This window comes from Orbicella franksi, chromosome 5 (assembly GCF_964199315.1).
Source record: "Orbicella franksi chromosome 5, jaOrbFran1.1, whole genome shotgun sequence".
NCBI classification, from domain to species: Eukaryota; Metazoa; Cnidaria; class Anthozoa; order Scleractinia; family Merulinidae; genus Orbicella; species Orbicella franksi.
The window spans coordinates 32183347-32194582 of NC_138149.1; the positions used below are offsets into that span (position 1 = coordinate 32183347).

Here is an 11236-nt window from a genome sequence, read left to right on the forward strand (position 1 = left end):
AAATTATTTTCCAGTGCAAAATTTCAAGTGCTACAACTTGAGAAGTACACTCGCTCCTTTAGATAAGAATTTCACTATACATTGCACTTTTATTGAAAACTGGCTTCCTTTTTTGCAGTTTGAAGGTGGAAAGCAAAAGCGCCCTGGGAACGAAGCTGGAAGAAATTAAGTAAGGCTGGCTCGCGCTTGCTCCACTCTTTTTCACTAGGTAGGCTTCGAAATCACATAATTATTTCAAAACGCTATGACTGTTTTAAGAGGTTGTAAGGAAGAATAGGACTACAAAAACTTCCAAAGAAGATAAATGAACATCCTGGGTAATGAACGAGAACGCCCGGTCACAAGATTCGAAAGAGGAACAAACTCCTAGTCACGCCCAAGCGCCCTTCAAAGGTATGCGCGCGCACCGTCCATCGAGTTGCATTTTGGGACATATTTCTCCTATGAGCGTTTTTACCGCCATGATGGATCCTAGAAATTGGGATCCGAAGAAGAAAATTCGTCCAAGTCAGTCTTGAAAGACGACCTGACAGGCCAAAAAACTCAAAATGCTCTAATACGATTTCCCTAGTGTTTGTTTCAAAATTTTCTTGAACCTGCACGCTTTGTGCAGTGTTTCAAATTTTTAAATTTGAGCGCCGCTTTGGAAACTCAACAGCGCGTCAAGATGAGTAAATTGTCATTCAGAGCTCGGCAGCTCGATTCCAACAAGGCTCTTCCAGTGTATCGGGCGGAGGAACTACCCGATTTGACGGAATTCAGCACTATAAACCGTGCTGTGCCTCAAATGCCAACTGGAATGGAGAAAGAAGAGGAAACGGTGAGTAAAAATAAGTTGTCAACTCTTAGTATTATGCTCATTTCTTTAAGAAAATAAGACGTGCGCGTATCATTTAAAATTTCCATGCAGCTATATAATCCGAGCATCAGTTTGGAAATTGACAATGTCTCTAGGCATTATTTTTGCACGATTCCTCAAGTTTACAAGCTTCGTGAAATGTACTTATAGTTTGTTCACGTGATGTGTATGCGTAAACCCGCCATTTTTGAACGTGGCCGAGGGCGCTTACTATGAATGCCATGGAAATGCGGAAGTAGGTAACAAATAGCGCAGTGTTAAAATCTTTACTACTCCAGCGCGCGTTTTTCCGTTAGATCTTGTAGATTTAAACCTTGTTGTTGCGATCGTTGGTTTTAATGAGTTATGAAAATTCATGTGCTGGCCATTTCCTAGCCCAAACTGAATGGTACAGACGGGTGGGTTGGCAAGCTCCGAGTTAGTTATGTCGTTCTTTGCCGTAGAAATAACAGCTTATTCGAGTGCTGATTGGAATAAATTGTTGCTAAAATTGAAGTACTTTTCCAAGCAATAAATCATGAAAATGCTTGTTGTCATTATATTTTGTGTGTGATTACAAAACATCATTTTTTGTATTACTTGTGGCTGTCAGTAAGATGTATTTTTGCAGATGACATTGTTGATGTTGGTATTTTCTGTTACATTTTATATTTTTCAATTCTTTGTGAACTGTAACTTTGTAAGTTCTATTTGTACCAGTGTTATAAACTACAATGCATATTAGCAGGGTGTCTGTATTGCCAAAAGTGGCCTATGAAATTATTATATGAGCTGTAGAAATACAACCTTATTTAATTCTTCAGCTATGACATATGATCTTAGTGCGTGCCTTAAAGGAGCTATGTCACAGTTTACACATCTTGAAAAGTTTAGCCTAAATTTTTCAAGTTCTTCATTTTTAATCCAATTTAATCTTTTCTATCTTTAACCATCCTTGCTCCTTTGTGGTAATATTATTATCTCTTTGGTGTTTTTCTATTAAGTAAACTACTATTTTTAGATTTCCTTCAATATAAAGGTAATTTTGTATGTGACCAAAATAACTAAAAAATGTTGTGACTGGTCACTGAAGTTTTTTCATTGAATGACAAGTTGATTATCACTTTGTTACAGGGCTCAAAGTTTATTTTTGGCTTTGGGAGCACTTGTGCGACCAGCTGTAAATTTTTACGCGCACTGCCAAAATTTTAGGCGCAGAGTTAAAAATTTTAGGCGCACAGCTTCAAATGCTTGGAGCACCTACTCCAAAAGAATACTTAACGCTCCAAAAAGAGCGACTCAGGCTTCGTGTTGCAAACTGGGCCTATTCTAGCAGTATTGAACACAACAAAAACAAATAACAGAATCAGGATGTTTCACACAAGAGTTAAGCTTAGATATTAACTTCTGAAGTCGCTTCGTTGAGTATCCTCACTATCCAGTTGCTTGTTGTTTGCCTCACCTTTCAAATTCTGTTCATGAAGATTCCTGATTTTTTCAACATCTGGGTATTCGTGAGAAGTAGCACGAACTTTGCACATTTGGCTAGCTTTCAAGCCATAGAATTTGTGGACCGGCCCATTCCGAAAACGCTGGACATTTTTCTATGTCAGACAAGTGAAAACACAGCTTTCTGTACCTGTTGTTCGTGAAGAACGAGCACACGATTTAATCTCATCCCCAGTTTCCACACTTTCCACTGGGACCGCCTGGAACTATGTCCCCCATTTGGCGACCAAGAAGCATGTGCTTCATTCCTTCATTTGCATGTGTCAGCGGAGTTGTTTACAACACAGAACGTGGGGAAGAAATGAACATTCGAGTTCGGAGAATTCACTGGGAAATTAGGCTTAAAGACGACGAATAGAACATACACCGATGAAAAGAAAATGGTGCAACTTTATTATCTGGTGCTTGGTTGTGTTATATCTATGTTTATATTTATATTTATCAATCGGAGTACGTTAGTATGGTCAGGTGAGTAAGCACTAGAGAAGTCACACTGTACTTTGGCTTTTAAGGCGTGGTGGTGCGACCACACATGATTTTTTAGGCGCACAGCCAAAAATCTAGTCGCAAATGCGACCAGTTGGTCGTTAACTTTGAGCCCTGTGTTATGCTTACGGGTAATTCAAGTGAGAAGTCTGGGACAGTCATTGATAAATCTGTTTTTATTCACAGGAGCACCATCTCCAGAGAGCCATCTCGGCACAGCAGGTTTATGGGGACACTCAACAACTTGTAATTCCTACTCCAGAAACAGAGGAATTGAAGGAGAAAGTGGTTGACACCCTTTACCATGATCCATTCAAGCAGCCGAAACAGTACATTCATGTTCAAGGTGGGCTTGCTAAGCAATACAGTATATCAAACACAAAAGACTGTGTGTGATCACATGTCCAAACACTGAGAAGAGAGTTGAAAATTTGACGGGTAGCAGATTATGTTTGACAAACTTTGAGGTGTTTGGAAATGTGGGCAAGCACAGTCTTGAGTGTTTGATATACCTTGTCAATTGAAACTAAAACTAAGTAGAAAATGGAGAAATAATTAAAAATCTCTGCTAACTATGATCAGATATCCAAAAACTGTCATGGTCATGATTTCCTTCATACTTGAAGAAGACAGGGATCACATTTAATGTGCATGTGAAGGAAGTTCTTTCTTTGTGTACATTCCTCTTAAATTATGCAAGCAGCTGCCAGTTTTACTGGCTCAAGTTCATTATTCACTGTTATTATTTACTTACTGCCTACTACTACCAATCACTTTAGGAAGGTTATCGGTGGTCGTACACCATATACATTACTACAAAACCTAACTCATATTAGACAGTGTCCTCACTATGCCAGAGAAATTTGAAAATGCAGCTTTATTTCTCTGGTTAGACCTACTGTCCATGCTAATCCGTCACAAAAATGGAGCTGTTAGAAAACACTCTTTAAGCTGGAGGAACTTGAAAACTACAGCTTCTCATTTTCTCGTGAACGAAAATGTTTTGAAAATGGAGTTTTTCAAAAATCGATGGCGTTGCAATAGTCTTGTGATTTCCCTGACCACGTTTTCCAAAATGACTGGTGATCGTTGCATTTTTAAATTCCTCCAGTTTAGTGTGAATGGAAAACATTTGATGCATTTTCAGAGTGAAACCTCTGTTTTCAAATTTCTCCAGTGTAGTTTGGATGGGGCCTTAGAATCTGCTGCCCTGAAGAAAGGCTGCTTTATTGACTGATTTGTACTAACAGTAGAAATTTGAAACAGAGTGTCCTAGGAAATATTATGAGGTAATTACTGAATGTTCTTATTTTTAAGCTTTCAACTTCGAGGAGGAATTACCTGAGTATGATATGGACTCAGAAGATGAGGAGTGGCTTAAGGCCTTCAATAAAAAGAAGGTAAGGTTGATTCACCATGTTCATTTGTCTTAGTCAAAGTGTACTGGTTGACTACACATTTCTGTGAGTTTACTTGTGTAATTAACCAACTGGTTGTTGGAAAGACACAGGAAGATCTTGGAAGTCACAAGCTAACAGTATCAACAGTGCATGAGAAGCTTGTACCAATACATGGTCTGCTGTTAGAAACCGCTACAAGCTCACAGCTTTTAGTTTTGGAGAATCCCACCAACCTTTTCCTTTTCTCTTCCAAATGTTTTCCTCTAGAAAATTCGCCAGCCCCTCTACACCTGAACAAATTTTTTAAGTAGGGAAAGATGGAAAAAATGGTTTTCATGTTTTCCGTAGAGATTTATTTCTATGCTAACCCAAGGGGTTGTTTACAAGGAGTGTTTCAACTACAGTTTCATGTTCTCTCAAACTTTCATTAGTATTTCCGTGCAAATCTTTATGGAATTAAAAACAAAAGGAAAGATAGGGATTTCCTGCAGAACAGAATTGTTTCTAAAGAATTGTGGCGAAACGTTTTAGCCTAATAACATTGTTGTGTATACTCTGCTGCTTTCCACGCTTTTGTTGTTGGAAAAGTTAGACTAATTTTATTTTTCCTATTAGGAGCTCCTGTCACCATTTAAATTTGAACATTTCCTTGACCAGTTGGAGCGAAATTCTGGAAACCAGGTAATTAAAACAACATTGCCATCCCTTTTAACTTCGTCTGGAAGGAATTGTAGTGCAACATAACAATTTTTTGTGATGTGTAATGTTTTCTATGGTAGTTTTTATGGTATGTTTTCTGTTAGGTTTTAGATGTAGATTCAGTTGTCCTTTTTCAAGATAACATTACTTGTAGAGTTATAACATGTACTTCAGTGAAATGTCAGGTGATGAGATTAATTTTTCTTGCCTTTAAAGTTGTTTGTAATATACATAAAAGTAGTTAAAGTGAAATAAAAGAAGTTACTAAATCACTGGGATGTAAATATACTTGTAGATTATTTCTTCAGAAAACTTTATGTTTTTAAGTGGATTGTTTCTTTCCTTTTATTAGGCGGTGTCTTTGAATGAAGCAAAGTCATTGTTGAAGGAGGGTGGTGATGTTATCAAGCCTCTGTATGAGTATTGGATGAATAAAAGAAAAAAGTTGGTAAGGAAATGTAAAGCTTACTTACATACCTTTTAGTCACAAAACGAAAATTATCTGATACTGTTTCTAGGAAAGTTACACATATAAGATCATAGGAAACAAAAGCTTTTATTGAAAATGTTGTTTGAGTTCAACACCTTGGGATGTAAAAGTATGAAATGTATACTCAGGTTTGCCTGTTGTTCTACTACAGAAGGATCTGGTGGTATCACTGACTCCTCAGCTTAAAGGAGAAAAGAGGGATGGCTCGTCTGCGAGTGATCCATACGTGGCATTCAGAAGAAGAACAGAAAAGATGCAAACAAGAAAGGTGAACAGCTTATTCTCAATACTGACCAGTATGATATACTGTTTGATTCAAATGAAATACAACTACTGTACATAGCACTGAACCTTTGTGTCAATCTGTGGCTTAAATTATGGTCTTGTTTTTACAGAATCGTAAGAATGACGAGGCTTCATACGAGAAGATGCTCAAACTTCGAAGAGATTTGAATAGAGCTTGTACAATTCTGGATATGGTGAAGAGAAGAGAGCAGTCTAAAAAAGAGCTCCTTCAGCTTACTGTTGAAGTATTTGAGAAAAGGTATTACTCTCAGTTCAACATCAAAATTCTCAGTACTTTTTTTATACTTTTAATTGTCATCATCCTTATGAGAATTTGAACATTCTAGATATGCTGCTGGAGATTATGCAGGTCAAATACTTCAACAGTGTATGGATATGATCAGATATCAGCCCCCTGCCACCAATCTCACTGCACCCACGTCGGCAGGTTATGGTGACAATGTAACGCCAGGCTCTGCCACAGGAGGCGACAGGGAACACGAGTCGTGGAGACGAGGATTGCAGGTTAAGCTTGTTATGTAGTGATATTTTGTATGTGGTGGATTACGCAGAGATGGTCAGAGTGAGTGTCACCTATAATGAACCTGCTTGGTGCCGTAGGGAAGTGTTCTGTTTACTATGTGTATTTTTCAAAACTGCAGGTATGTGACTTACGGCTGATACACAGGAGGAGTTTTCCTCCAGGAGCATGCTCCAGGGTCAATTTGCACAACTAGTACACTCTGGGGAGCATAGTGTGGCACACGAGGGAGCATTTTCAAGTTTGTTCAATTTTCCTCAGGATCCTGCTCCCAAATATTTAACCTGTTTGATTTTGTGGAGCATTTTGCAGGATGGAAATTCTGCTCCCGAGAATGAATTACTCCCATGAAAGTGTTGGTGCACACGGAGGAGCTTTGCTCCTGGAGTGTGCCCCTGGAGCAAAACTCAGGAGCAAAAAACCCTTTGTGTGTAGCAGCCTTTAAATGTTGCTGTGAAAATACATTTTGAAAACACTTTATCTTTGTTTCTTTTATCAGGAAAGGCCACGGATAGGAAAGAATGACTTTGTCAATGAGTTAGGGTAAGTGCCTTGCATCAAATTGTGTTTGGTTTATCTTCACCATATTTGGCAATTTCCAAAACAGAGTTGAGAAACTTTGAAATGCAATAATGCTGCCCATAAGAATTACTTAATTATGCCTAGTGCACTTCTTGGGATATAGCCTGCCTACTAAGTTCCTCCATCCATCTCTGTCCAGGCCTTTCTGTCTAGATGACTCTAGGTCAGTCCCAATCTCTTGATGTCTGCCTCCAGTTCCTGGTGCCCCTCTTCCTTTTACCCCAGGAGTTCTAGGGCAGGGCTTGCCTCACAAAGAGTGTAACCTACCCATCTTGCTTATAGGAATTTAAAATGTTTGTTTTGTTTTTCATTAGAATCAAAAGACCTAAACTGAGTCACCCCGCTAAGGTTGCTCATGTTCAGCCACCTGGAGATCAGATGCTGTTCAGTGACGATGAGGAACTCATTCGCGTATCACCTCCTCCAGTAAGTAAACTGAGAATTTTGTAAATGTTAGTGAAAAAAGCGAGGAATTATTTATACAGAGAGTGGCTACACAAGTAGGACATTTTTGAGCAGTAATCCCACCTCACTGAATTACATGTACATGTACTACCGTCATTTAACAGTAAATTAATTTGGAACTTTACCATTTACAGGTGGATATTCCTTCAGAACCCGAAGATGACGATGAAGACCCAGATGGCAGATTTGCATTTAAAAGAAAGCTTGGTGTCAAATACATGCCGGTTAGTTGATTACAACCTATTAATAAGAAGCTTTTCTTATAGTTATATATTAGTAGTCTTTAGTTTCCTAATTATACCGTTTTTCTAGTTAAGGGAACAAAACAAATTTCTTTGTTCTCCACAGCCTCGATTTGATATGCCTCAGCCACTTGCATGGGTAGATCCATCAGAAGGTGGGTTGGGTGACAAGAGATTTCGTTTCAGCTGTACATCGATATCATCGCCGCAGAGAGTGATTGGCTTTGCAAGAAGGAGAGTTGGACGAGGAGGAAGGTAAGCAAAACAAAATGATGTGCTTCTTTCTTTGTGACCATGCGGATTTGCTAGAATTCACTTACATGTGTAGTGCATAAAGTGTATAATTGGAGCCGGTTGCCACTTTTATTTATGCAATCTCTTCTTTTTGGCAGAATATATATGGATCGGGCCTACAGTGCTTTATCAGAAGACTTGGATGAGTTAGATATGCGTCTAAACTCATCATCATCTTCGCTCTTGTTACCCAATGGCTTGTTTCCATACGACCACCTTACAGGGTGGAAAAAACCCTCACTGTAAGTCTTGAGTGAACTGTAATGAATGTAATTTGTTCTTTCTGTTACTATGAAGACAAAATTCAGGGTGGCCACAGGTCAAGGGGAAAAATCTTCAAAACAAAAGTCGGAGAATTTTATTTTGAGTCAGAGAAAATTGACATATTTTTTAAGAAAATTCGGGGTCACTGTGATCTCAACGATATTTTTCCGTAATGAAGAAGGAAAATTGGGTGAAACTTATCAGTCTTATTGAATGAGTGGAAAAGATGGCCTTAAGGTTATTTATCCCTAAGTGACTGTCAAGAGTGATCAACTTCTACCTTCTCCACACAATGTCTATTAATTTTAAAGGAGCTCAGTCACGGTTTGCACATATTGAAAAGTTTAGCCTCAATTTTTCAAATCCGTTGTTTGTAATCCGTGTTAATCTTCTCCATCCTTAGCCATCCTTGTTCCTTTATGGTTTATCATTATCTCTGGTGTTTTTCTACCTTATTAAACTGTTATTTTCAGGTTTCCTACCATTTAAAGGTAATTTTGAATGTGGCCAAAATAACTCGAAATACCGTGACTGAGCCCCTTTAAAGAGAAGGTGATGGGAGTAACGAAAATCATCAATCAGAAGATGTCTTGATGTACCGTGAAATCTGAAATACCGTTGACTAACATGAAAAGAAACGTATTTTAGTCGCTAGGCAGTATAAATAAACATGTGGTGCATACTTCTTGTCTAACTCCAGCCTGTTTAATTTGTTTTCTCCTTAGGCCGCATTTTAGACCTAAATCGCCTCCCACGCAAGTATCATTCGCCTCGTATTCATCTCCAGTGTCGACAGAAGCGCCCTCTGCCAGTAAACAGAACGGAGAACCCAGACCTCGACTACATAGGAGCTTTTCCACACAACCAAGATCAAAATTCTCACTCAACCCCACTCCGACTAATGGAGTGGTTGGGCCGAATTTCACTCATAACAACATGAGCCGTAGCTCGCTAACTAATGGACCTTTATCGAATCAAGGTGGTTATACCACGGGCACTCTTCTTAGTAAAAACACCGCCTACTCCACAGCGCCCATGAAGGCGGTTTATGCATTGAACTTTCCAGTCAATTCGAACATTTCAGGGCACGCGTTGTCCAATAGTTTGGTGCGAGGTAGTGCACCGTTCTCACCCACGGCCCTTAACTCATCGCCATCTGCAAGTGCGACGTTGAGGGCAAGCGCTGCTGAAAGCGCTGGCGCGGAACAAATGTAAGTGCAATCACAGGCTTTCTGTCCTATTAGCTCATAGCTTATAGCAGAGGTTTCATAAAGGGCTGGGCTTCAGGCAAATTAACCGGCTGTGAGGTCAATTGTACCCACCTAGAGGAAAGTTTTTCTCATTAAGAAGTTCAGGTCAAAAGAATTTTACTCGTTAACGAAGCCCCCGGCTTATAGGCTGGCTGGTTTTTGGCAATTTTCCACTGAATGGAGGTTTTGACGGCAGAAATGTGCAGGCATGTGCTCTACCGAGAGCCTCGAGAAACCCAGTGGGTGTTCAGGGCCGTTGGAACAAGGGACCAAAAGACAGTTTTTCCGCTATACCATTCAAACGCCAAAGCAGCTTGTGCACTTTACTTGAGTATCGGCTGGCCCGATTCGAGCAAAGCGATTACTCCAGTTGCAGGGATGCGTAAGAGAATAACCAGAGATATGAAAATAACTTTTATTTTAAGCAGATATACTTCGAAATGATATAAATGCTAGTTTATGCATATCTTCGTCCGATCCTTTCCTTTTTCCGTTTTACGTTGTTGACCCGGGGAGGGGGGGGTGGGGGAATTTTAGTTTCAAATTTGACGATTCTTTAACCACTACAAATGAGTGATGTCCATTTTCTTCTTTTCTTTTTGTATTTTTTATTTCCAGGGAAATAGACGTCAATAGAGTAGATGGCCTCCTAAGCACATTAGATGGATTAGGGACCTCAATCAGCAGTTTACCAAACGCAACGTGATAATAAATGCCATTCAAAGAGAATTTAATCTGCCAAGAGACAGTGTTCCGTACAAACAGGATGGTCTCTTCTCTAGTACAGTTGTAAAGCGCTCGAAATAGCGAACGAAACTAATGTTCATGGGAATGGGGATTCATACAGCGGAGTTGCAAGAGGACATAGCGAGATACAGTAGAGGAATAAACGTTTACATCACCCCAATGGATTTCAAGGCACCCAAGGCTGGCATCGTCTTCTTTATCATTAATCAATGCAGACGTTACTTTAGGAATATTTTACTTACTCGTCAGTTAACAAATCAACTCGTTATAAACCCTGCCAAAGTTAATACTGTTCGTTCTCTGTGACTGCAGCCATGGTTCAGTTTATATTTACCCTATATTTACATGTTTGGTTACATAACCTTTTCGCTCTTTGAATTGGTAGCTGTTTTGCATGACTTTTTTTCCCGCTATATCATAGTTTTTGTTTCGAACAGGAAACTGCCACTTCTGACAACAAAAGCTGCTAGAATCACTCGGGCGCGTTTGGGCTTCGAGGTCAATTTCAAGTTTTTCCAAACTCGCTAGAGCGTTTACAATAGATATCGTTTTGAATTGTAAGGCGCGTTTCTGTTGCTGAAACTTTCTTTTGAAGAGGTACCGTATAGAAACGAGCGTAGGTTTTTTTTTGTATTTTGGTTAAATCATGTATATTTGCGTTTTTTTCCGAACGCTTTTCGTACAGGTTGTATATCATGGAGTTGTTTTGCTGTTTGCTTTTGGACGTGCAGACCGCATTTAGTTTTAATTAACAAGGCTGTAGTTAGAGAGGGCGTACAGTCACTCTAAAATGTTAAAAACAAAAAAAAAAAAACTACAAAATTCAAAACGTCCATAGATTCAAGGTCATGGAAGAGTCAGGAAACGCCGAACGGTCTCGTTCGCTCGGGAAGCGCCGAATCTTTATGCTCGGGTGCTCGAGATTCTTCAGCTCTTCGTGACGGTTCCCCGACCTTGTGGAGTAAATATAACGGCGGTAAACTACGAGACAAAGTGGGTGATCACTATGTGTTAATATCTACGGAACCGATCAGTGTACAAAGTAAATAAAGCCCGATCGACGTTCCTGTATTTTTTAAGACATTATTTATTACAAATTATAGGAAGATTATTCGCGCATCATGGCACGACTTGACTCAGTGTG

The 11236-nt window shown here is 39.4% G+C and overlaps 1 protein-coding gene across 1 annotated transcript; it reads left to right on the top strand.

The window, feature by feature from the left end:
- Nucleotides 1-6: 6 nt before the first annotated feature.
- Nucleotides 7-11169, top strand: LOC145488251 (enhancer of polycomb homolog 1-like). The gene is made up of 15 exons (XM_081467076.1): nt 7-820; nt 3020-3179; nt 4151-4233; nt 4849-4914; nt 5285-5380; nt 5574-5690; nt 5818-5966; nt 6055-6232; nt 6748-6791; nt 7145-7256; nt 7430-7519; nt 7644-7792; nt 7930-8073; nt 8821-9306; nt 9964-11169. Exons 1-15 carry the CDS (start codon nt 668-670, stop codon nt 10049-10051), a joined length of 2115 nt encoding a protein of 704 aa, XP_081323202.1. The 5' UTR covers nt 7-667; the 3' UTR covers nt 10052-11169.
- Nucleotides 11170-11236: the final 67 nt, after the last annotated feature.